At 46.3% G+C, this 25980-nt stretch overlaps 1 protein-coding gene across 1 annotated transcript; it reads right to left on the reverse strand.

The window, feature by feature from the left end:
* Positions 1–5419: 5419 nt before the first annotated feature.
* Positions 5420–23808, reverse strand: apba1a (amyloid beta (A4) precursor protein-binding, family A, member 1a; the record flags this gene model as incomplete). The annotated part of the gene is made up of 12 exons (XM_079222509.1): positions 5420–5491; positions 6363–6503; positions 6604–6723; positions 6903–7115; positions 7207–7386; positions 7557–7742; positions 8122–8208; positions 10035–10067; positions 16034–16179; positions 19148–19187; positions 19293–19388; positions 22225–23808. 12 exons carry the CDS (start codon positions 23806–23808, stop codon positions 5420–5422), a joined length of 2898 nt encoding a protein of 965 aa, XP_079078635.1.
* Positions 23809–25980: the final 2172 nt, after the last annotated feature.

Here is a 25980-nt window from a genome sequence, read left to right on the forward strand (position 1 = left end):
CAGACAGTCACCTCATTTAAGAGTAGACTTAAGACTTTCCTCTTTGATGGCACTTATAGTTAGGGCTGTTTCAGGCTTATAGTTAGGGCTGGCTCAGGTTTGCCCTGGTCCAGCCCCTAGATATGCTGCTATAGGCCTAGACTGCTGGGGGACATCTTAGGATACACTGAGCTCCTCCTTTCCTTCTCTTCCTCTTTTGCTCCTCCTCTCCTCTTCACCTCTTCTTTCTCTCCTTCTGGATAAATGATTGTCTCTTCAATGCATATTACAAACTCTACTTTCTTTTTTCATGGATTCGTGGCTGCCTGGCCCTGCTGATGCAACCATGGCCCTGCTGATGCAACTGGCCTGGAGCCGTCCTGCCAGCTGCCATGGCCCTGCTTTCTCCTCCCACTGCCCCTGGGATGCCCCTCCTCTTTACCTCCTTCTGCTTAATGGATCTCATTATATGAATAGTTTCTGTCACATTCATATAATGTGCTGTAACTCTATTACGTTATTCATTCTGGCCACATGACATCTATTGCTTCTGTCCATCCGGGGAGAGGGATCCTCCTCTGTTGCTCTCCCTCAGGTTTATTCTCCTGTTTTCCCTGTGAAAGGGTTTATTCTTTATTGGGGGAGTTGTTCCTAATCCGATGTGAGGTCCCGGGACAGGGATGTCATGTGTACAGATTGTAAAGCCCTCCGAGGCAAACTTGTATTTGTGATGTTGGGCTATATAAAATAAACTGAATTGAATTGATTGAAAAATTATAGGTAAAACAAAAATCAATATAATTTTTTTCTTTATGGACATACTTTTTTTTTAAACAATAGGTTTAAAAATGTCCATAAAGAAAAAAAAATCATAAAATAGTAAATGTATGGTAAATATATACCACATACAGTATAAGTAAATGTATAGTATAAAAAGCCAGTAAAAGTCAGTAAAAAAGCGAATACAAAACCTAATTGTATTGTTATATTCATAGTGTAGTCTGCCATATAATGGCATTAAGAAAGTCATATCTTCAACCAAAATTGTCTCGTCTAGTGCCGAACAAGAGAAGAACCAGCGGCCGAGCCAGAGTCCTTCTGCAAGTCTTTATTCATGTAAATACTGTTACAAACATTCTGGCTCTGGTACAGTAGTGTAGCTCCAATAGCTAGAACATCACAGAAAAAAAAGCTTGCAAATAAATAAACATTGCTGCTGCTTTACAGAAATGCAATTTTTCTCTTTTTTGTTTTGTTTCTTTTAATCTTTAGAGACATTAAGAGTTAACGTTTCAGTTACATTCAAAATGAGTGCACTTATAAATACCCCGCTGCCGCCGCCGTTTCCTCGGTTAGCTTCGCTGTGTCACGCTAGCCTACAATCCCTGACACACTATGGAGGGAAAATATCACACACACACTTTAAATTATCTTGTGCTCTAGCTGTGTATAGACTGTGTGTGTGTGTATATATACATACACACACACACACACACACACACACACACACACACATCAATGTAATTTTACACAGTCGGCTTCCTACATTCCACATGAAAGACTCTCGCGTTGCTTTCTACTGGCTGCCTATGGGCCCACCCGAACACACACAACCATTAGAAGTATATACCTTTACATAGTTTTCTATATATTTTATCTATACGTGTATTGTTATATATCCAGCTGGTTTTCGTTTGAACACGGAGTACATAAGTTGTAATCGCACGCCACGCACACACCACACTAGCAGTAAGAACAGCAAAGCACGCGGCTGCAGAGAAAGCCATGTTGAAAGTCCCAAACAAAATGGCTGCCGTTGTCCCTGTTGCTCTTCAGTATCAGAATCATAAAAAGTCTAGTCGTAGTAGTAAGGCCAAGCTGAGATTCACTGATGAGGTCAGGCCTTATGGAATACGCTCTGGGTTTAAGCTGCGGATACAGTGGCACATAAACCAATAAACATTCACAGAGACGCAGGAGGTGGTGCCTCCGGCTGTCTGCGCTGGAGTGGATGGCCGATGGAAACAGCTCGTTGCTACATGCTAAAGCCCCACAGCACACGGGAAGCGTTCATTGTTGAGATATTTCTTATCTCACTGAATTCAACCAATGAGCTCACATGTGTTTTACATGGAGCTGTGTGTGGCTGCAGGAGCATACGCACCACTAATATAAAGAACAAAAACACGTTGTCACTTCATCCCTGTGAGAAGCATACATATGCAGAACCCGAGCCACATGAACACTCTGAGCCAACGACAATCAACCCGTTGACATGAGGCGTTAAAGGAAATATGTCATAACGTTTGAGTGGCGTCTTGGTGTGACCCTCAGGAGGCGGTGCTCTAAAGCTTCACATCTTCAAGACTGCACATTCAAAACAACATTCACTTTAATTCACATTCACTCTTCTCCACAGAGGACAGGCCAGAAGAAGCTCCTCACGTTTCAGTTTGAGTTTGTGTTGGTTCATCTGTACGGAAGCTCAGAGAGGCCAAAAAAACATTCTTGTGACCAGAATGGTTTTCTGAACAAACAATAATCTGTAATAAAGAAAGTACATTTTTTTTCCCATCTGTTTCACCCAGCAGATTATGAAAAATAAATAAATAACGCAGTTGCCTCTCGGGAGCCTCTGCAGTCGAATGAGATCTCAGCAGTTTTACTATTCAAAGTACCTACAACTCAAAACAGTAGGTAATCAAGAATATATCCACAACATTTGGCGAGGTCCATGCCAGTGTTTCCACGGTTTATCCCATCACCTTTCATCTAATGCATGTCGACCATTTTCTGCAGCCGAGCCTTCGTTTTCAGATCTTGCTTATCTTTTGGTCAAACCCACATTTTAAGTTTTTCCGAACTGATTTAGCAGAAAACGGGAAGCAAAGAATATGTTTTTTTTTTGTAGTAAATGGGATAAATCATGTAACACCAGTACAGTCGTTTAACGGAACCACCGCGATGTCACTGTTTATTTAGTGTTATTATAAGCACCATTCAAATGGGATTTTGTGTATGAATACACAATAAAAATATCAAATTACTGCAAAACATTAAAATAAGAAAAATCTTACTAAAAGAACCACATTTCATGTTTCCACCTGTGAACAGGAAGGTGATCTGGTGACCTTGGAACAGTAATCCTGATAATATATTTTCCATTCATGTAAAAGCCCCTCCTTCCTATTGATAATGACTAAATTATTAACATTCATCACATTTATAAGTAAGAAGAACTGTCACCCATTCACAGATGTGTTTTCCAGATGCTGCTACATGTAAACGGTGTGCATGAGGATGCATGTGATCACGGTAAACGTCTATCTGGCATTTCATTCACGGGAATGTACCAACAGAATTATGATATTGTTTTAGAGGTTTCTGAAAGGCTGCATCTGCGTTTGTCGGTTGATGTAAATTCTAAAATAATGATTTACCTTAACCGAGTCAGGCCTTTCCTTGAAAGTTAACTTGAAGTTCATATTAGAGTCCAGTGGAAAGAAAACACTGAAAACATTTACCGGACAGAAAAACATTACTATGCTGCAGACCACAAAATATGACAGTTAAGATATGATGCATTATTAAATAAACTCTTCATATCAGAATTGAAAGCTCCAGACTTTATGTAAATGGGGCCCAGTCCCAATGTCCCCCCAAGGGCCCAGTCCCAATGTCCCCCCAAGGACCCAGTCCCAATGTCCCCATAAGGGCCCAGTCCCAATGTCCCCCAAGGGCCCAGTCCCAATGTCCCCCCAAGGACCCAGTCCCAATGTCCCCATAAGGGCCCAGTCCCAATGTCCCCCCAAGGGCCCAGTCCCAATGTCCCCCAAGGGCCCAGTCCCAATGTCCCCCCAAGGACCCAGTCCCAATGTCCCCATAAGGGCCCAGTCCCAATGTCCCCCAAGGGCCCAGTCCCAATGTCCCCCTAAGGGCCCAGTCCCAATGTCCCCATAAGGGCCCAGTCCCAATGTCCCCCCAAGGACCCAGTCCCAATGTCCCCATAAGGGCCCAGTCCCAATGTCCCCCCAAGGGCCCAGTCCCAATGTCCCCCAAGGGCCCAGTCCCAATGTCCCCCTAAGGGCCCAGTCCCAATGTCCCCCAAGGGCCCAGTCCCAATGTCCCCATAAGGGCCCAGTCCCAATGTCCCCATAAGGGCCCAGTCCCAATGTCCCCCTAAGCCCTAAACCCTGACCCCTCAGGGACTCACTGCGTCAGCTGGTGAATGTGTGAGTGTGAGAGGCTTTAGGGCTTGATGGTGTGAATATGAACGGGACGGCACTTTGCTGCAACATCTCACGTGACTACATTAAGAAATATTGTGTACAATTGTACCCTGTGGACCCTAAAGTCTGTGAGTCCTGAAGGTGGAGGTTGGGACTGGAGCCCAAAGTCTGTGAGTCCTGAAGGTGGAGGTTGGGACTGGACCCCAAAGTCTGCTGTCTTGGTTCGGACTACGGAGCCTCCGTGTTGAAAATGTCCGTTTTGCACATTGTGATTGGTTGATGCCCTTTTTTGGTTGATGCCTATGAACGCAAGCTCGGAAAGATGTTGCTTTCTCACTGTGTAATATTACTGAGTAATATTTGCGCTCTGTGTGAAAGTAAACGGTGTTTCAAGGCCTAACGTTGCTTGTTCATTCAACAGGCCCGCGTGTCCAAATTCCACCGAATTCGACGGCGCACTCCCTTTGGTCCCCAGCTATACGGCCAGCGAGTGTGAAGTCGATCGAGAACAAAATAATCGCCCTCATGTAAGGAGCTAACGGGGACGTTCACGTTGATGTATTAGTGACTATCGGTGCCCGTATTCGGCCTGAAGGAAGACAGTATTCAGACTGCAGCGACGGGTCGGAAAGCTTTTCTGTCGGAAAAGTGAAGTGCAAAAAATAGAAATAAAAAAAGAAGCTGCTGCGTCAACTCTTCACAGGGGTGTGTGTGTCAGCCAGATTCCCACACCGTCCTGTGGAGAGCTCTGTGTTGTGATTACAGGAGCAAGAGGGGAGAGGGGAAGAGAAACCAAGAGATGAAGCATAACAGAGGAAAAGAGGGAAAAGGGTTTCTCACATACATGATTTGATGGAGGAAATACAACAAGAACTAGCAGCATGGCAGAATGCAGTCAGGGGTCAGGGTTGGATGTGCAGATCCACGATCAGGGTTCAGGTCTCTAGTCTCAGCCCGTCTTAGTGGCTGAGACTCAAACACTAAAGATACGCTTGTTGCCCAAGTGTGAAAGTGAAATGTGTTGAGCTTCTAAACTTTCACCGGCTGCAATGACCCAAAGAAAGAAACACAAGCCGCTCCTGACAACGCGAGGAGAGTTTGGGTGTGTACGGTGTTGTCGGTTGAAGGCGGAGAACAGAAGCGTCCTGCTGTAGCGCCTCACTAGAGTCGGTGGTCGGTTTAAAGGTCGCGTGAGGTCAGGCTTCGTCCTGCTAGATGTAGACGGGCTGCTCCTGGGCGGTCAGCAGGCGGTACATGGCGGCGGGCATCGTCTTCATGTGGATCTGAGGACACAGCATTCAAGTCATGGAGCTATGAACACAAAATAACTTTGGGAATGGAATGGCAAACGCTTAGAGGATGACTGGATGACTGAGTTTGGGGTGTATGATGCTGGGACCACCTCATTCACACAGTACAGATTTTTCGGGATCACAATTTCTTTCATCTGGGTCGAGGTAAAATAAAGAATTGTGGCTGCTATTGGGTATTTAAAAATGTCCTCTACAAACCGGTTTGTACAGGATGTCCCGGGTTGCAGGAAGTGGCGATTCACTCTGACCAATCAGTGGCCTGTAATGTCTTAACTCAGCCTTCAGAGGTTCCACCAGAAACAAGCACCAGGTGCTCAAAGGTCTTTCCACAACTGTTGCTAACGGAAAACCTTTCAGCAGGTGGAGTCAGGCTATGCGGTGGAAACGAGGCGAGAACAGACTGACACTGACTGAGACGTCATGTTGCTGGAGGGGAACCGATTATTATTATTATTATTATTATTATTATAATAATAAGGCTGGGCGCATGAATGTACCGGGAAAACTTCTGGTCGTTAGATTTTAAAGGATGAGGTGTTTCTTATTTCTTATTGTCACAAAATTCCATGAAAAAACAAATTAACAAATATTAATTTAATAGCAAATTAAAAAAACTAAACCAACATGTGTTAGTCTTTCATTATCTTCTGACTCTCCTACCGTCTCTCAGGCCTGGATTTCTAATGAAGACATGTTTAAAAACAGCTCACAAATATATTGTTATCTTTTGTATTTTAAGTATTGATGTATATGTTCCTCTTCCTGGACTGGAGAACCCTGAGATCTCTGAGGACCGGTGCTGTAACACTGGGCTTGGCCGTGCGTGTCCAGTGGGCCTCACCTCTCCCACGGCGTTGGACAGGATGTGGACGATCTTCTCGTGCGGCGTGGCCACCACGCTCTGGCTGTTGATCTCGATGATGCGGTGACCCACTCGGACGCCGCCCCGCTCCGCGATGCCCCCGCGCATCAGGCTACAGATCTGTTGGTGGGGATGGATCAAGGATTTTAGGTGACAAATCAAATTTCACTGAATCACATTTCCTGGTAGTGCATAAAAACAGGATCACAGTGCTACCCACAATGCCGTTCTGGACGCTGAAGCCCAGCTGGTAGCGGAGGTCTGGCCGTCTGATGAGTACAGTGGTCACTGGGGGACATCTGACAATGTTCAGCTTGATCCCGGACTGGTTCTTCAGACCCTACATAAAGGAAAGCATCTGCTATCAGCTCAGGGTGGGGCAATATATATATCTATATATATATATATATATATATATATATATAGATATATATATATATGCGATGTACTGTATGCAAGATAGTCTATAAGTATCTTCATTCCTGGCGTCCGTTATTAAACATAATCCCGTGCACATACCTTGATGATGCTCTGACAGGTGGACAGTGGCAGTCCCACCAGACTGGTCCCATTAATGGACATTATCTGGTCTCCTATGTTCAGTCTGCTGGACCGCTCAGCCGGCCCAGCATGCATCATGTTGGCGATGATGACGGTGGGCAGGATGGAGCCCCACCCACTCTCCACAATGACCACGCCCAGAATCTCCCCCTTCGCCTTCTCCACGGACACCTGAGCAACGCAAAACAAACTGTCAAAATCAAATGTATAACAGATTACCGGGTACTAACGTGTTGAATGAGCGAGTCACAGCCCCGCTTACGTCTTTGCAGTTCTCCGACTTGGAGAAGTGGATGAGGTCATCATTGTACATGTCCTGAGTGTTGAGCAAGTCACTGTACTCCTTCTGGCTCAGGTCCTCGGGGTTAATGCCGTTGGCCCGTAAGAATTCCTGGTAGGCCACGCTGAAGGCCTGCCCGATGGACTGGGCTATCAACTGGGCCTAGAGGACAGGACGGGGGAACTTGTAACCATTATTTATATCATCGTACGGCCAACTCAAGCTCTTTTCAACTAACTGTAGTTGATAGAACAGCTGATCACGCGGTCAAAATAACACAACAAAAAATGCGCACAAAAAAAGGCACCCTCTGACTTTGCTGTTGGACTCACATCCTCGGACTCAAACACGTGGCATATCATCTTGTACTGGCGCTTGCTCTCTTGACCCGGGTCTGAGGCCTCCACGCTCTCCTGGGAGTCGGCACGAGGCATCCGGCGCCGGGCCATCAGGACCACGATGTTGCCAATGTCGGCAATGTAGGAGATGGTCCGCAAAGGGTGGTCCATCATGGTCTCCTGGAAGGGACAGAACCCAGAACAGTCCTCGTGTCATCCAAAGTGGGCGAGGAACTAAGTACCTCACAAACTAAGCCACCGAGGTCGATAAAGTAATCGCACTACACGGGTCCTTTCTGGAAGTTACATCGTTCCCCTGAATGTATCTTGACTGATCTCTCCAAACTAGTTTTCCACTCGGCTGTTCACTAGGTAGCAATCCCTTCACACAGTTTTGGCACTCTAGCGGAATCCTGCAGACAGCGACCCGAGCGACTGTGTTCACCGGTTAGCGGCACGTGCAACTGTGCCGACGTCTACAGTGTGCTCGGCTACACCTGAACACGTCCGTGTTATCTTTACATCATGATGCGACAGGAAAAGGCCCTAAAGCGAGTACCTGGGAGTCGGCGTTGAGCACTTTGATTCTCTGGGTGGAGATGAAGAGATCCACCTCCGTCATGGGCTGAGGCTCTCCCTCAGGGGCCTAGACGCACACACACACACACACACACACACACACACACACACACACACACACACACACACACACACACACACACACACACACACACACACACACACACACACCAAAACGATCATGAGCAGATGTCACTGACTGAACAGACATTCAGAGGTCAAGAGGTCAGTGACTGATCACAGGGAAGCAGTCCAGACATTAATTACACGTTTACACATTTAACGCAAATAGTAAATCCAGAATACTGCTGACCATTTCCAAAGAATGCCATAGTATTGCTTTTGGATAGTGAAAACTTATATTTCCCAACATGTTGAACTATTCCTTTCAGTCAGTTTGATTTTGAAAGCACACTAAAGTGCCACCATGTGCTTGTGCACAGACATTAGTAAAGTGTGCTCTCAAATGAACAGTTTCTGCACATGAATTAAGAGAACATAACACTATTACCATGAAGGAATCCATTTAACTGTGGTTACAACGGCCTGGGACTTCACTGCCAAGCGCTTGACAGTATCTTATTTTTGTCTGTAAATTGCTGCTACGTCGACACCAAATTAATAAAGTATATATTCATTCATAATTTGAGAGAACATTTTAGTAATTCCTGCACACAAATGGTTTATTTGAGGGTGGAACTTTGCTTGAGACAAGGGAGATGCAGTTGGGAGTCACCACAATGACTTTTCTACAGGAGGATTTCCATACTGCACTAAAATCAATGGAAAGAGGTGACTGCCAGGGAGATAATAATATCAAACAATCTAAATGTAATCTGTTTGCTGTCTGTAATGTAATGGGGAATATCTGTGGTTTGTTTTGAATGGACAGACTCATACACTGGTTTGGTACTTTAACGTGGCCAAAGGCTTTTACTCAACTTATTTCTAATGCAAAGCATTCCATTCGTCTGATTTATTCATGAATTCAATTTCAGCTCAATAACCAGAAAAATATGTTGGCGTTCGTTGTATATTTCTGCAAACCACAGATGTTTGCATTGGGTCAGTAAGTGATATAGAGCAACTGTTGAACGTTATGTGGTATGAATGATAATGACTAACTAACTAACTTTTTACTGCGGCAACTTAGAAATGTGTCTCACTCTTTGGTTCATGGCCAGCTGCATCCCCATCAGCCTTAGCTGTACTTTGTGGTTCGTGCTGATTAGCATGTTATCATGCTAACACGTTATACCAAGACGGCTAGCGACGTCAACCGTACGTCAACACAATTTGTCATTGTGAGCACGCTGACATTCTTATTTAGCTTGAAGCCTAATCATTACAACCACTGGCTCTTATTTGGACATCCCAGACTTCTGTTGGCCATCTGACTGTGTATGTTAGCAAACATAAAGGGAATGCATGTCGTCATCGTACATAGCATCGTTACAAACACAGAACCGGCAGCAGAGAGAGAAAGCACATTGAATGCAGCCACAAAGCCAGTCACAGTGGCACAGACATTACAGCTGTTTCCTGCATCCAGCAAACTGCACACCATCCACGACAAGCAGTTAACCAGAGTTTGTCAGAAGAAACTACGGTCTTCCAAATTATGTGGGGTAACAAAATGTCTGATTATGGAATGAAAGAAAATGGGGTAGGGACCGGAGACCAAAGGGAGAGGCCGTAACCCTGACAATACAAAACGCTGGATTCAGGAAAATGCCACCAAAGTGTTGGTCAGAATGACGGCAGGCTGAAGAGGACACAGAGGACGGGACAGTGAAACACACAAGACGGACACGGACAAAGACACAGGCAGAGGAAGGAGAGACGCTGCGCTCTGCGGTGAGGGAGGACGAGTCGGGGACGGAGGTACTGCACCTTCTTCCTGCTCTGGGCTAATTTCTGGGCCGTCTGCCAGGCATGGAATAAAGCAGACAGGAGAGTAATGGGTTAGAGCAGTGCACAGGAGAGACAGGGACGGGGTCAGGTATGTCGTGTGCACCGAACAGTGTTTCTGCTCACGTGGAACACCGAACAGTGTTTCTGTTCACGTGGAACACTGTACAGTGTTTCTGCTCACGTGGAACACTGTACAGTGTTTCTGCTCATATGGAACACTGTACAGTGTTTCTGTTCATATGGAACACTGTACAGTGTTTCTGCTCACGTGGAACACTGTACAGTGTTTCTGCTCACGTGGAACACTGTACAGTGTTTCTGTTCACGTGGAACACTGTACAGTGTTTCTGCTCATATGGAACACTGTACAGTGTTTCTGCTCACGTGGAACACTGAACAGTGTTTCTGCTCACGTGGAACACTGTACAGTGTTTCTGTTCATATGGAATAGTTCCGCTCGTGTAGTTTGTGCATTCTGTGTGTGATGGACGCCCCAGCAGCACAGCACATCCATATTGTATTCCAAGCCCCGCTTAGTTTTTTATTTCAACCACTTACTGAACCTGAAGATGTGTGAGACACCCTTCTGTTCTGCCCTCTGCATCGGCCTTTCAAATGTATGACGCCGTGTACACAAATAAAAAATTCATTACGGTGCCAGAGAAGGAGTGGGTAATAATCCGACATAATCAAGTAAAACGAAAAAATTGCAAGAACACATTTGCCACAAAAAGAGACAAAACGCACAACAGTTAAAACGGAACTTGATTAATGTAATTATTTTCTTCAAATTTTCTGTAGCTATCGCGATAATATCACTCTTTTGATAATCCTGTCGTGAAAATTGGATATTCTGACAGCGTTAATATATATATATTTTTTAAATAATAATAAATACTACTTATATTGTGTGTAATGTCCTTTTTTCAAGGCACTCCAGTGGCTTGCCTTCTGTGGTGATTATCACTATATGATTTGAACCATCTATCCGTTTTGGCATCATATTTCTGCATACAGTTAGAACAGGTTGCCTGTGATATTAAGCCTATGAAACATAAAGCCTTCAAATAAAATGATCTTCATTTGGAGTTGTACAGCTATACTAGAGATACACAATCCCAAACAGCCTAAAACCCCTCAAACAGCCACATCACGCTCCTTCCACAGAGACGGGCTGACCAGCCTCTGACTGTGTGTCTGTCCTGGCCTTCCTCAACCTATGGGCTCTACCATCCTCTACCATCCTCTACCATCCTCTACCATCCTCTACCATCCGCTACCATCCGCTACCTTCCTCTACCTATGGGCTCTACCATCCTCTACCTTCCTCTACCATCCTCTACCATCCTCTACCTTCCTCTACCTACGGGCTCTACCATCCTCTACCATCCTCTACCATCCTCTACCATCCTCTACCTATGGGCTCTACCATCCTCTACCATCCTCTACCATCCTCTACCTATGGGCTCTACCATCCTCTACCATCCTCTACGATCCGCTACCTTCCTCTACCTACGGGCTCTACCTTCCTCTACCATCCTCTACCATCCTCTACCATCCTCTACCTTCCTCTACCTTCCTCTACCATCCTCTACCATCCTCTACGATCCGCTACCTTCCTCTACCTACGGGCTCTACCTTCCTCTACCATCCTCTACCATCCTCTACCTTCCTCTACCATCCTCTACCATCCTCTACCATCCTCTACCATCCTCTACCTACGGGCTCTACCATCCTCTACCTTCCTCTACCTTCCTCTACCTTCCTCTACAATCCTCTACCTTCCTCTACCAGCAGGTGTCACTGTTGTATTCGGCTCAGGAACAGACGATGGTCTGAACAGCAGATGATCAGTATTTTAGCTTGGTAGATTTGATGGTGATGGTGATTGGTAGATGTGACGGGTGAGATTGGAGTGTAAGAGCTGAGGATTAATTATTTCATAGTCTGTCTTGGACTGTGTAACTACTTAGAAATGTGCTTATTCTACCTATAGAACCAAACCTGGGCCCTTTTCGTCAAGCAGGAAATGATGAGGACATTAATTGTGGTTTTCTGACGGTTGCAGATTTAAGTATTGGGCATCCAAACTACAGAAACAGCAACATTTGCTGGTCTTTATGTTTATTGCAATAATTATATAGGTTATCAAGTTATCTAAGCTTTAAATGCAAAGATATGATGCCAGAATAAATAAATATCATATAAATTACATTTATCAACAACATAATAGACTGTAAGTACACCCTGCCGTTGTCTTGGGGTCAAAATGGCCCGTGTACGAGTGTATATGTATGTGAGTCGATGGGTCATTTTGACCCCAAGACAACGGGAGGGTTTAAAGAAGGGTTTCAGGACACTTCATAAGTCTGAAGAAACTATTTCAAATAATAGACGTAACACAACACATAATTCGATAAAATAGAACAAAATAGATACAAATATGTCGGACGGTTCAGGTTTAAAGCCGGCTCAAACCCCGACTGCCCCGATCCACGCTGGCTCGGCACATTTTCTTTTGCGAGATAAGACCCAGGAGGAGGTAGCCCACTGGGAGCTCACTGGGAGCCCACTGGGTTCATACTGGCTGAATGAGAGTTCCTGACTCTGTCTATCAGAGTCGCTACCGTCCCTCCTCCCAGAAAATAGTCTGCCGGTGGCGGGCGGGACAAAACTAAAATACGAGTCGCTTTCTGATTTAATCCAATAAACAAACTATCAAAACGCACACGGACCCGGGACCTTCATTGAGATTGAAAAGCCCTCGGGGGGCAGCTCTACCTCTGTGTCCTTGTCTTCGTGTTGGACTGAGGACAGACTGGACGCTGCAGGGACTCACCATCACCCCTCAAGGTAGAAATAAGCCAAGGAAGGGCTAGCTAGTTAGCACGCTAGTTAGCGCGCTCATTTCAATAGAATTCCCTGCAACACAACTTATAAACGTCTTCAACATAATGTCAACCCTGTGACCTCTTCACATTCTGATGATAATGTGTAAACTAATGTGTGATGACTAACCGTCCCATATCTTACACACTGCACCTTTAAAAAGGTCTCAGAGGCGGTTTGCCTCACGAATCCAGTGTGCTAATTTATTCCAAATGAGCTCTGAATGAAAGCACTCTGCTGCTAGGGGCGTGCTTCTTATTGTTCCGGCTAGTTAGTGGGTCTTTGTGTTCTTGGTACTTTGTGTACAGGTGTGGTAATGAGCAGCTTTGTAGTCTGAGCTGAATCAAATTGACAGCCAGTGACGCGAGGACAGAAGAGGTGTTAGGGGTTCACACTTTTTATTTTATTTTTTATTTTATTCTGGCCGCTGCATTTTGTAACAGTTGTTGTTGTTGTTGCTGTGTGAGGAAGACAGCACGTTACATAGACGGCCGTGAGGAGATGAATGCACAAATGACACATTCTGTTTCTGACTGTGACACAATGTGCCGGTGGAGATGGAAGAACGCTATCTTTTTGACCTTATTGATGTGTTTTTGAAATTAAAGTTAGACATTTGAGGGATGTGTTAGTAAGAATGGTTCTGCCATCAAAGCTGAAGGATGATGCGGACACAGTCGGTGGATATGTTTTGGCCCAATAATCAGTTTTTAGTGTTTTGTCTTTGTTTTCGGTGGACGCAGCTCTCTGAAAGTCAAGACCCAACAGTAGAGTTGGCAGAGAACAGAAATTGACATGCAGGATGTTGCCAAGTGGGAACATGCATGTGAAGAAAGAGCAATAGTCCTCACAGAAAGAGTGGAACGAGATAATGAGGCTGTTGTAAGCAACAACAATAGTGAAAAGAATATTTGACTCAGTTGCTAGCTGTATCTCATAACATCTATAACAGTGCAGTGTGTTAAGCAATAAAGAACATATTACTCCACTACTGTAAGGTCAGCATTAACAATGCACCGCAACAATAGGAACATATCTCTCACATGTTAATGCTCTGCCAGCAATCGTTTTAAATAACCAACTCCAAAACATTTCTTAATTAACCCGGGACATGAGGAAATGCAGCTTGAGCCATGACCGTAACCATGGAAACGCAGCTCTCAGTTTAGTGCTCGACTGGACATTCCCTCGGCTCCCTACCGTTACCTTTCACAACGCTGCACTGACCTGCAGGGGGCGGTGACGCGCTAACATGCGCTAAGCGGGCAAACAACCACGCTAACATGTGCTAACCGCGTTAACATGCGGTAACACGCTAACATGTGCTAACCGCGTTAACATGTGGTAATGCACTAACATATGCTAACTGCGTAACATGCGGTAACACACTACCATGTGCTAACCACGTTAACATGCGGCAACACGCTAACATGTGCAAACCGCGTTAACATGCGGTAACACGTTAACATGCGTTAACAGGCGGTAACGCACTAACATGTGCTAACCGCGCTAACAACCACGCTAACATGTGCTAATCCCGTTAACATGCGGTAACGGGCGGAAACGCACCAACATGTGCTAACCGCGCAAACAACCACGCTAACATGTGCTAACCGCGTTAACATGTGGTAACGTACTAACATGTGCTAACCGCGTTAACATGCGGTAACGCACTAACATGTGCTAACCGCGTTAACATGCGGTAACGCACTAACATGTGCTAACCGCGTTAACATGCGGTAACGTACTAACATGTGCTAACCGCGTTAACATGCGGTAACGCACTAACATATGCTAACCGCGTTAACATGCGGTAACGTACTAACATGTGCTAACCGCGTTAACATGCGGTAACGTACTAACATGTGCTAACCGCGTTAACATGCGGTAACGTACTAACATGTGCTAACCGCGTTAACATGCGGTAACGCACTAACATGTGCTAACCGCGTCAACATGTGCTAACTGCGCTAACAGGTGATAACCGCGCTAACATGTGATAACCGCGCTAACATGTGCAGAAATGCCTGACAAAGGCAGTGAAGAGGGAGATTGTAGATCATAGAAAAGCTTCACCTAAGTATTGAGCATTTTTACCAAAGCTTTTCCATTCCAAGTAAAAACTAAATTATAAATGAATGACGTACACACGCACTTGTTGAAGGCAACGCTAATCGTCACAGGCCCCTTGTTTCCTAATAGCTGCTATCAGGACTTTGTAATATGTGGTTGGTGGACTAAGGTTTTGGAGCCTTAAGCTTGGCATTCTGGCCGTTGCCATCTTTTTTTAAACCAGAAGTGACACAAGTGGGAGGAGAAAAACTGAAGCTGAAAACAATGTCTGTTTGACTCCAAATGACCATAATTTACTAAATGGACATCATGCTGTATTGAAGAAGACTTGAAACTAGAGATTGAGACACAAACTCATGTTTACAATGTTTACTGAGGGAATACATCAAGAGAAGTAGAGTCATTTATATAGACTTCTATACAACCAGAGGAGTCGCCCCCTGGTGGTCAGGAGAGAGAATGCAGCTTTAACACATGAAGCATAGACTTCTATACAACCAGAGGAGTCGCCCCCTGGTGGTCAGGAGAGAGAATGCAGCTTTAACACATGATGCATATACTTCTATACAACCAGAGGAGTCGCCCCCTGGTGAGAATACATTGGCTTCACTCTTCATGACTAGAGGTTGGCTCCTGGTGGGGTTTCAGAGAGGAGCTTCTCCCCTCACCAGATATGTCTAACGAGCACCAAGCCACCGTTCTGAGAGTTGAGGATGACTGATGAAAGCCACAAGTCTCCTGTTATAAAGTTATTAACAAATAGTAAAATATCTGCTGATAATCTGAAAGCTGAAAGACATGAACTGTATTACAGAATCAGCGTTATCATTATGGCAAAGGTATACTAGGCTGAACAGTCACATAACAAGACTCTGGTAATAATTAAGTAAGATGGGAAATAGGAAAATAATAAAGGTTTTAGAAAACAAAGAATATCAAAAATACTAGATAAAGTATGAGCGGCCGTCTGAGCTCAGCACACAAGAGGATGACTCCGCTGAGCGGCGGCTGCTCACCTTGATGCGGCTCACGGCCTCCTGCGCCTGCATCATGCGGATGCTCTTAGACGGAGTCTTGTCCGACAGCAGCTGGGTGGAGCCCAGGTAGTTGGCTGCGAAGATGATCCCATCGATCAGGTCCTCCGGGTCACATGGGCCGGGGACTGGAAGGGGAGAGCGGGTCAGTCGCATCAGGACACAATGTTTCCACTTTGAGATGAATATAGTCAGAAGAAGAAGAACTTCATTGATCATTGGTATTCATGACACCACACCTCAGGGCCTGTAAGCCTTCTCTGCTGGCCTAAACAGAATCACAAAGTTATAGCTATTTTATAATTTAATTGTTTTTCACAAATACACTACATTTATTATAATTAATTTTCCCTATTAGCTTATTTTGTCATTGCACAGCTCCTGTCTTCCTCTGTTGCTCTGCCTTCAGCCTGCAGCACCACTTCCATTGCAGCTGGTTTTAAGGACAGTTTCATCCAATCAGATGTTTTCCTCCTGTGTCTCTATGGGAGCAAAGCAGTTTAAGCCTTAGCAGATTAAAGAACACAGAGAGAGGACGCTGTGGTTGATTGTCATGGACTTCAACAAATCAGATCTTTAGTTTGACAAGCTGGGCGGATTCTTTGACGTGCAGCGCCTGTGAAATGGTGTGGATGTATATGATTGGTCAGTGGGGCAGCGTGACTTCTGTCAATGAAAGAAGGAGAAGGAGAAGAAGAAGCTAGAAGCTAGACGCTACCTAGAATCTCAGGCTGAAGTCTGAGAAACTGACTTGCTGGTGGATTTACTGATGACGTCTTTCACACAGAGGGTTACAAAGGGTTATGTGCGTCTGGTGAGTGAAACGCTGGTTGTGTTACTGTTTTACATCTGCAGTGTTTAATCATAAACAAGCCACAGCGCTGGTCCCGCCTCTCCCTTCGACAAGGTGCAGCAGCTGCTGGAGGTGTGTGTGTGTGTGTGTGTGTGTGTGTGTGTGTGTGTGTGTGTGTGTGTGTGTGTGCGTGTGTGTGCGCAGAGTCTTAGTGCCGCGGTTTTGTTGGATTGTTATAGCTAAATGTGACTGGTTGTTGATTGGACTTAATGACGCAGCAACGGCGAGGTTGGGGGCTCCATGGAGTGTCTGCTGCGCCTCAAGCCCCCAGAGCCTTAGGGTGCCTTATTATCTCCGCAATACAATACCGTAACCCTTGTGAGAAGAGACCTATGCTTAAAAAATATAAAGTTACTGTTAATAGAGCACCTTTTTTCTCTCGTCACAGTGGTTAAAATAGCTCCGCCGGTCGGTCCACCCCGTGTGACCTCCATGCCGTAATAGTGCATAAACATGGTCCGTATAGCAGAGTGAGCGTCTGCTGTCCACACATGACCGTCTGTATGACCGTGTCGTGTAGTGGGCAGCGAGCCGTGTTCAATACCGGCGCGGGTCGGTCTGACAGGAACTCCCGGGACACTTTTGATTTTTCAGTCCGCACCTGATGTGGACACACGGCACTGAAGGCCTGGGTCGAAACGCACGGCCCGCCACGAGTACATGTTGAATAATCTCATTATACAAATATGAACTACTAGATATCACCATGAAACTTCAACAGTTAATTACTTATATTAAGACAATTATTTTTTGTATTACAAGTCTTCTGTTTAAATATGCAAATGTGGCATTATCTAATGGTAGCGTTTGGTTTGCCCTTAAAGTACGTGTGGTGACCATGGAAACATGTCTAAACATGAGAACATGTGACTGAGCAGGTTGTTGTTTTTTCCTTTTGTTACAGAGATAACGCTACGCTGCTGCTGACCCAGTGAGAGCAGACGGGGAAAAGTGTTTCTACAGCATCAGGTGTTCACTAGTCAGAGCAGGACACAGTGTGTGTGTGTGTGTGTGTGTGTGTGTGTGTGTGTGTGTGTGTGTGTGTCTCTGTGTGTGTGGGGATCTGCTTCAGCACACTAGCACTAACGCTAACACTAACTCTGACACTGCCGGGCCGGCGTCCCTCTGAACGCCGGCCTCTTTGTTCTGTTGGCCAACAGCGATGCCGTGTCCGTGAAACCTAAAACCTCAGTGCGTCCAGCTAACGCAGTATTTTAGTTAAAGCCACATAACTATCAAGGATACATGTGGACTAATATAACCTTGAAGCTAAAAGTAAAAAACGGTAGTTAGGCATAAACCTCGTTCTTTTTCTAACACTGGTCCATTTGGAGAGTTTGGGCTTTTTTACTCGCACAACACTCGTAAGTCTTCTTTTAGACCGGTGGATGAAAACACCCTAAATACACATGTAGGTGATTATTACAATACTTTGTCTCTTTTATCTGTGCCCCTAATAGCACCACCCTTTAGCATGAGATGAGGACTAATTTTCACATTTAAACATGCCGTTTCAGAAAGCTTTCAATACAATACGTTCTTAATGACAGTGATCAACTGGTTACGTTTCAGGGTGATTTTTATTGGGAGGCTTCAACATGTGTGTAATTTTACCAAACATCTCTTTAATTAGAGGTTGTTGTCATAAATCTCACTCAGCAGCTTTACATCCACCAAACTTTACTCTTCCATTCATGAATGTATTCTGAAGGATTCTCCAGAGGGGATTGTTAATAGATCAGTAAAACTTTTCAGGAACCTGTAATCCAGTGGGGAAGTCGGTGAAACCCGCAGCGTCTCTCAGTCCTAACCCAGTTATTACACAGTCAGTCATGGCCTTCAAAATAAGTTTAGAGTATTTACTCTAAACTTATTGTATTTCCAGGAATACTTTATGTAAAATAAGCATAACCCTGTTAGGAAACTAGTGTTCTTTGCGTCTCCAATCCTAATTCAGTCACAACACAAACACTAAGTCAAGAACACTAAGTCTAAAAGTCAGTTTTATTGTCAGTTTTCCATGTGTGCGAACATACAGAAGATTGAAAGTCCGTTTCTCTTCTGTCTGACATGAATTGAATTGTGATCACAAATACTACAGGTGTGTTTGTGTCACAGTCCCTGGCGGCCATCTTGTCTTCCACTGTCCAAGAGTCGCCTTAACATTCTGACTGCTGCCCGTTTACCATTCATCCCTTCACTCCCTCTACGCCTCCCACAACTCCTGCTTTCCAAGCACTCACCTTCTACATAGGTGGGGAAGGACGCCAGGCTTCTCCTGGACTATTGAAAGAGAAGAGAGAAGAGGGGTTTCTTTCAAACATCACGTTGACTGCATGTGCAGAAGGAGAACTGGACTGGAATGTGATGAAGAGTGGAGGAACTCACCTCTTTGCTGGAGGGAGAAGACTCAAAGCTGTCGTCCTGCAGCAGATGTCTGCTGGACTCTGCTCCTGAAGGCGAGGGCGAGGCCGAGCCGGGGGACTGCAGGGGAACACGGAGAACACGGAGAACACGAGTACAAGTGAGAACACAAGTCTAACAGGGATTATTTTACGGGTGAATTAAGGACTAGAAAGCTTAAGGTTAGAGTGTTCTAATTAGAATTTCACACGTTTTTAATGAAGCACCTGAGAACCACACGTCAGAATGACCTAGACTCGGCACACAGGTTATGTGATGGTGCAGCAAACTGCGTGGAGGTGTGAACAGACACCTTTTTCCAGCGGAGGAACCCACGCGGTAACGTGGAGAGCTTCAAGGCAGAAACATCCCGACAGGTCGTCGGTTATTTTGTGCCCCAGAATTTTTTTTATGTAGATTCTTTTAGAATTGTAATCATATTTATATATAAACTCTTGATATGAAACAGGAATCTTTTCAGTCACATTTCAATGATGAAAGTAGTTCAGGGTTTGGTTGCTGTCGCTCCTCAAGACGACCAGAAGTGTTTCATCAGCACATCGTTTATTCACTCGTCACCTGAGTGGAGACGCCCTGATCACTTTTCTTCTGCGTCTCTTTGAACTTTGTTCCGTATCATATTTTTGTCGGAAATCAATAAGAAATGATGGAAATCAAACTTTATAAAAAAATATAAATGTCATTACATTATAGTTATTATAGAAATATGGAAACATGATTTTCTATACATTTGGGGTACTTTTACTTGTGGAAACTATATGATTGACCAACAACAAGTGTTGCATTGATTTAGTCAGCAACCCAACATGAAGCCTTTGAAACTAAACTCTGCTGATTTGTGCTTTAACTTTTTTGTTATACTTTGACTTATCTTTGTGGTATTATTTGACTGAACTAAAAGCATCTGAATAGTTCTGTCATTATCGCAGGTTGACAGGCCTCTACAGGTACTAACAGATTATTATTATTATTATTAACTCATTTCTATCAGCCTGAAGAGACCAGATGACGAGTTGGAAGAACAGTAAGAGGAATATTGAGGTCATGATCTCCGTATCTTACTTCAAATGATGCGTCATGAAGAAGCCTCCACACACACACTGCTAACAATAAAACCACTTCAACCACCAGCGCTGGACCCGTCCCACCTCGTCTCCATCACGCTGCTCCGTCTGCTGCTTCTTGGCTTGTTCCTCCTCGTGCTTCTCTACTTGATACATCCAAAAGTTCTCCATGGATTTTCGGCGAGTGCACAAAACCCCGGCTGAAGCGACCAACAAGAAGCCGCGGACGGACTGGCGAGCCGTTTAAAATGCAACGGACCGGCAGTCAGCTGCTCGGGTGACACGCTCAGGTAACAGGGTTCATGCTGGCATCACCGCCGGGTCGGAGCGCCGTCTGTGCGTAGGTTTGCTCCGTTGACAGCGGGACGTTGGTTTTCATTCGTCAAATTCATTTCCACTTCATGTTGAGGACGCGTGACTCACACGGTGAAGGTAACAGCAGAAGTGCTGGTACCTTCACCGTGATATAAACAGAAAAACAGCCGATGTCGTTCTGTTATTGGACACTCAGTGAATTATTTAACTGGTCTTGCCCTTTACCTTTTCTTCTTCTCTCTCTCACTGAATAAATCATTGGGAGAAGGGGGGAGAATACCAAATGACTGGAATCTCTATTCATGCTGAGAACAATGACCGATGAGCGAGAACGTGAGGCGCAGCACACTATCCAATGACGGGCCGGTCGACAAGGACAGGAGAGGTTTCTGAGCGGGTCTACGGATGGGCCTCCATGTGCGCAGCTCAACCAGATGTACAGCTTGTAGGTCACGAGAAGAATCAACAAATAATACTAATAATAACTGTAATGTTTGTTTTGTCCTTGTGATTAAAAACATGTCATTCACGAGCACGGATAATGCCATAATGATGAGGCTTGCAGTCTGAATCCCCACGTCATCCCAAAGCTGCTAGATGGGGTTCAGGTCAGGACTGGACGCAGGATATCATCAACGATATGCTGCATGCAGAACTAAAGCATGGGGCCTAGCCAAAACCCAGACCAGCTGCACCAGGTAATAATGGGAAAGGGTTGCAAAATGCAGTGAATATTCATGGTGGAAACTATTCACAAGCATTTATCCAAAATAACTGGAATAAAATGGAAATATAGGGGTTGCTTACTCCAGATATGTTTATCATGTAGATAGAAGAAAAGTTTTTACCATATCATAGGCAGACAAAATCAATTAATCTGCAAAATACAGACATAGTGTAAAATGTGCCATGTGACGAGTTAGCTAGCTAGCAAGCTAACTAATGGGGAAAAGGGAAAGGTCCAATGTGGGCTGTGTGCAAACTTTTCAAAAAAGAATGGATAGAAATGGATGACATAAAGCGTCTCAATTGAAATGCTCAATCAAGCTACATCCTACGTGGTAACAGCTAGCTAGCAACAACTAGCAGCGGGTGTGAACAGAAACTGTGTGTTGCTTCAGGCTGTTGGTGACCTAAGATGTCATGAAAAGTATCACGCTAGAGGTGCTACTCGTCGGTGCAAGTCCAGATGTGTCCTACGTGTTAAACGCCGCCATCCGTTCCACACGGCGGGGAGGCGCCGTGATGTTTTGCCTCTCAGATGCGATTTGTCCAGTCGGACAGATTCAGTCTCTGAGCAAAATGACATGAGTTGTGTGACCAATACTGTTGTTGCTATACATTAAGTGATACCACTAGAGGTAATGGAGAAAACATTTAGTTTTGTACTTTGGTTGGCTTCACCCTTTAGAATAAGTGAAGAAAACCAACACATTTATATGCAAACAGTGGACTAACAGAACAGACACAATATCCAATACAACGTGATCGATAGTAGCCAGAGCTGCTCTACTTACATCACCCCCCAGTGATGGCTGTAGGTCATACTCTGCAGTGGGGCTCAGGTCCTGCCTCATTACCCAAATGGGTTCCTTGGGCTCATCAGGTGTGTATGGAGATCTCACCGTTCTGGTCTTCACCTCCTCTATGGCCTCCTTAATGTCCTTGATGGCCAGTGATATGGCGTCCCTCTTCTCTTGACTGTTCCTTACCAGCTCTTCTGAGGGACTCGCAGCCTGTTTCATGGCTGACTTTCCTGGGTTGGCAGATTCGTGGTTTTTGTCTGAGTCGGTTTGGGACTCATGTTGTTGGGGTTCATCCTCACCAAGCTGAAGCTCGTTCTCTTCATCTATGGTGTCCTCCAAAGCATGGTGAAGACTCTGAGAGCTCAGGCTTTCTTTGACCTCAGCCACGATGCTGTCGATGTCCTCCTCCTGGTCGCAGCTGTCAGCTCGTGGGTATGGGGCAAACTCGGCCTCCTTCTCTGGGCTGTCTGACTCTCCATCAGAGCGTTCGTCGTAGTGGCGCAGACGGGAGCCCACCGCTTCCTGCTGGTGGTAGTCCTCGCCTCCCGCCCGGCCTTCCAACAGCTTAAAGCCGGCACGCCTCTGTCGGAGGGACTCGGTGTCCTCTGCCCCGTCTGCAGCAGATGAAACTGATGCGGGAGCGTCGCAGATTTCCTCGTAAACGTGCTCAGAGAGGGAGTAAATGTCATATGGCTCGGCGTAGGCTTCATCCACAAGGACGCCGTCTAAACTCTCCAAGCTCTGACCAGCGGAGACTTCGGCGCTTCCTCCGGAGTGGCTGAGGGGCTCGGTGTAGACGTAGTTGGAGTAGCCAGTGTTCAGCATCTCCTCTGCTTCATCCTGTCTCTGGGGGATTGGGATATCAGGCAGGGGTTCACGTGGCAGCGGCGGGGGCTGAGGAGGGTAGTCAGGATGTAGATGGAGGTGTTGCTGTTCAGCCTCGGCACTCTCGGTGTATCCCTCCGCCTCCGGCCGCAGCTGGACTCCATAGTTCCCCGCCTCGTCCTCTGCCTCCGGCTGCCCCTCGGGCTCCAGGGACATCATCCCCAGACCTTCGTCCCCCTCGGCGCGGTCAGTGTGGGTGTGGAAGCCGCTCTCGGTGCTCGCAGAGCGGGCGAGCACCGAATCGTCCCTCTCTCGTTCGTCTTCCTGGGTCATCTCTGCGTGGCGCTGCTTCTTTTGTTGTTGTGCCAAGTTTTCTGCTCTCTCTGCCTCCCTTTGCTGCCTTTGTCTGTGCCTCTGCTGCTGGGCTCGGACCCGGGCCTCGCTGTCCCCCTGTCGGCGATAACGTGTCACCGCGGGTCGGGGAATGGGCTGCTGGGGCGGCTGCTGGGGCTGCGCTGACGGAGCTCCTTGTTGCAGCTCCACGTCCTGCTCCTCCTGCGGCCGGCGCTGCTGGGGCACCCTTGCTCTGCTGCCAGCGCTTCCTCCGGCAGGTGCTTCAACGCGTCTGTAGCGCTTTTCCTGGTTGCTGTGGGTACGGGACCGGCTGCTGTGGTTGTTGTGGCGGTGGCACGGAGGGGCATCAGCCTCCTCCGTGACCTCCTGGCCGAGCTCCGTCTCCTGGGGGTTCATGGCTGTCCGGGTCGGTTAAACTGAGTCGTGCAAGGTTTTAGGAGTCCGTCATCAGCAGGCGGCTCTACGAGGTGAGGACTGCTGGGAAGAGACAGAAAGTGGCAGAGAGAAAGGGAGACACTGTGAGTAAACAGAATGAGTATGATATCAGTGACATGTATTGTTCAGTTTCTGGTCATACCAGAATCTGACACAGAAATTTGTAATTTCTTGCAAAATAGGGGTCACTCGCAGTTTGGTGACAACCTGACTACGACAGAGCTGATTGGCAAAATATTGTAGCTGCCATGATAACCACTCACACTCCAGACCAGTGGTTCTCAAACTGTGGGGTGGTATTACAGGCTCCTTACCCTATCTCTAAGGCTGAGCCCTACAGAGGAAACTCATCTCCTTACCCTATCTCTATGGCTGAGCCCTACAGAGGAAACTCATCTCCTTACCCTATCTCTAAGGCTGAGCCCTACAGAGGAAACTCGTCTCCTTACCCTATCTCTATGGCTGAGCCCTACAGAGGAAACTCATCTCCTTACCCTATCTCTAAGGCTGAGCCCAGTCACCCTACGGAGGAAGCTCATTTCGGCCGCTTGTATCCGAGACCTCGTTCTTTCGGTCATAACCCAGAGTTCGTACCATAGGTGAGGGTTGGAACGTAGACCGACCAGTAGACGAGACGAGACCGACAGGAAACGAGACGAGCAAACGAGACGAAGAAAAGAGACGAGGAAACGAGACGAGCAAACGAGACGAGGAAAGGAGATGAGCAAACGAGACGAGCAAAAGAGACGAGCAGAATAGACGAGCAAACGACGAGGATGGAGCGTGAGGTCTTGGTCCTGATGGAGCGTGAGGTCTTGGTCCTGATGAACTGTGAGGTCTTTGTCCTGATGGTCCTCAACCTCCTGCCAGAGGGAAGGAATCAAACAGGTTGTGTCCAGGGTGAGAGGGGTCAGCTACGATCATTCTAGCTCCCTTCAGAGTCCTGGAAGTGAACAAGTCCTGGAGGGACGGCAAATTCCAGCCAATCACCCTCTCCGCAGAGCGGATGATGCGCTGCAGCCTGGCCTTGTCCTTGGCAGTGGCTGCGGTGTGCCAGACGGTGATGGAGGAGCAGAGGATGGACTCAACGATGGCAGTGTAGAACTGCACCATCATTTTCTTTGGCAGGTTGAATTTCTTCAGCTGCCTCAGGAAGAACATCCTCTGCTGGGCCTTCTCTGTGATTGAGTTGATATTCAGTTCCCACTTGAGGTCCTGATGAAATTAAATCCACAACCATCTCCACTGTCTTCAGGGCGTTGAGCTCCAGGTTGTTCTGGCTGCACCAGGTCACCAGGTGGTCAGTCTCCCACCTGTAGGCAGACTCGTCCCCACCGGAGATGAGTCCGATGAGGGTGGTGTCATCCCCGACCTTCAGGAGCTTGACAGACTGGTGACTGGAGGTGCAGCTGTTGGTGTACAGGGAGAAGAGCAGAGGGGAAAGACCGCAGCCTTGGGGGGAACCGGTGCTGATGGTCCGAGAGCCTGAGACGTGTTTCCCCAGCGTCACGTGCTGCTTCCTGTCAGTCAGGAAGTCTGTGATCCACCTGCAGGTGGAGTCGGGCACGTGCAGCTGGGAGAGCTTGTCCTGCAGCAGAGACGGGATGATGGTGTTAAGGTCCACAAACAGGATCCTGGCGTAGGTTCCTGGGGAGTCCAGATGCTGCAGGATGTGGTGGAGGGCCATGTTGACAGCATCGTCTACAGACCTGTTGGCCCTGTAGGTGAACTGCAGAGGGTCCAGGAGTAGGTCTGTCAGGGTTTTGAGGTGGGACAGGACCAGGCGCTCAAAAGACCATCGCAATAAAAAGCTTTTGTTGTAAACTGTAAATCTGTTGATCTTGTGATAACTACGGCCCGTACTTCAAGCATCTAACCATTTAAAAAATAAAAAAACGGAAGTATACAAATGCTGACTCATTTCCGGGTTTCCTGGAGCATTTTGCAATCGGCACAAATAAACCATGACGTATCAAACTGCAATGCAACTGACTTCATCACGTCACCACGGCATGCAGGCGCATGATGACATGATGAAGTCAGATGCATTGTTCTCTTCCAACATCTCCTTCACTTTTACCTGGTTTACTATTCTCCACCAAAACAAAACAGATACGATATTAAGTGTGGGTC

Source organism: Taurulus bubalis (genome assembly GCF_910589615.1).
Source record: "Taurulus bubalis genome assembly, chromosome: 8".
Classification (NCBI taxonomy): domain Eukaryota; kingdom Metazoa; phylum Chordata; class Actinopteri; order Perciformes; family Cottidae; genus Taurulus; species Taurulus bubalis.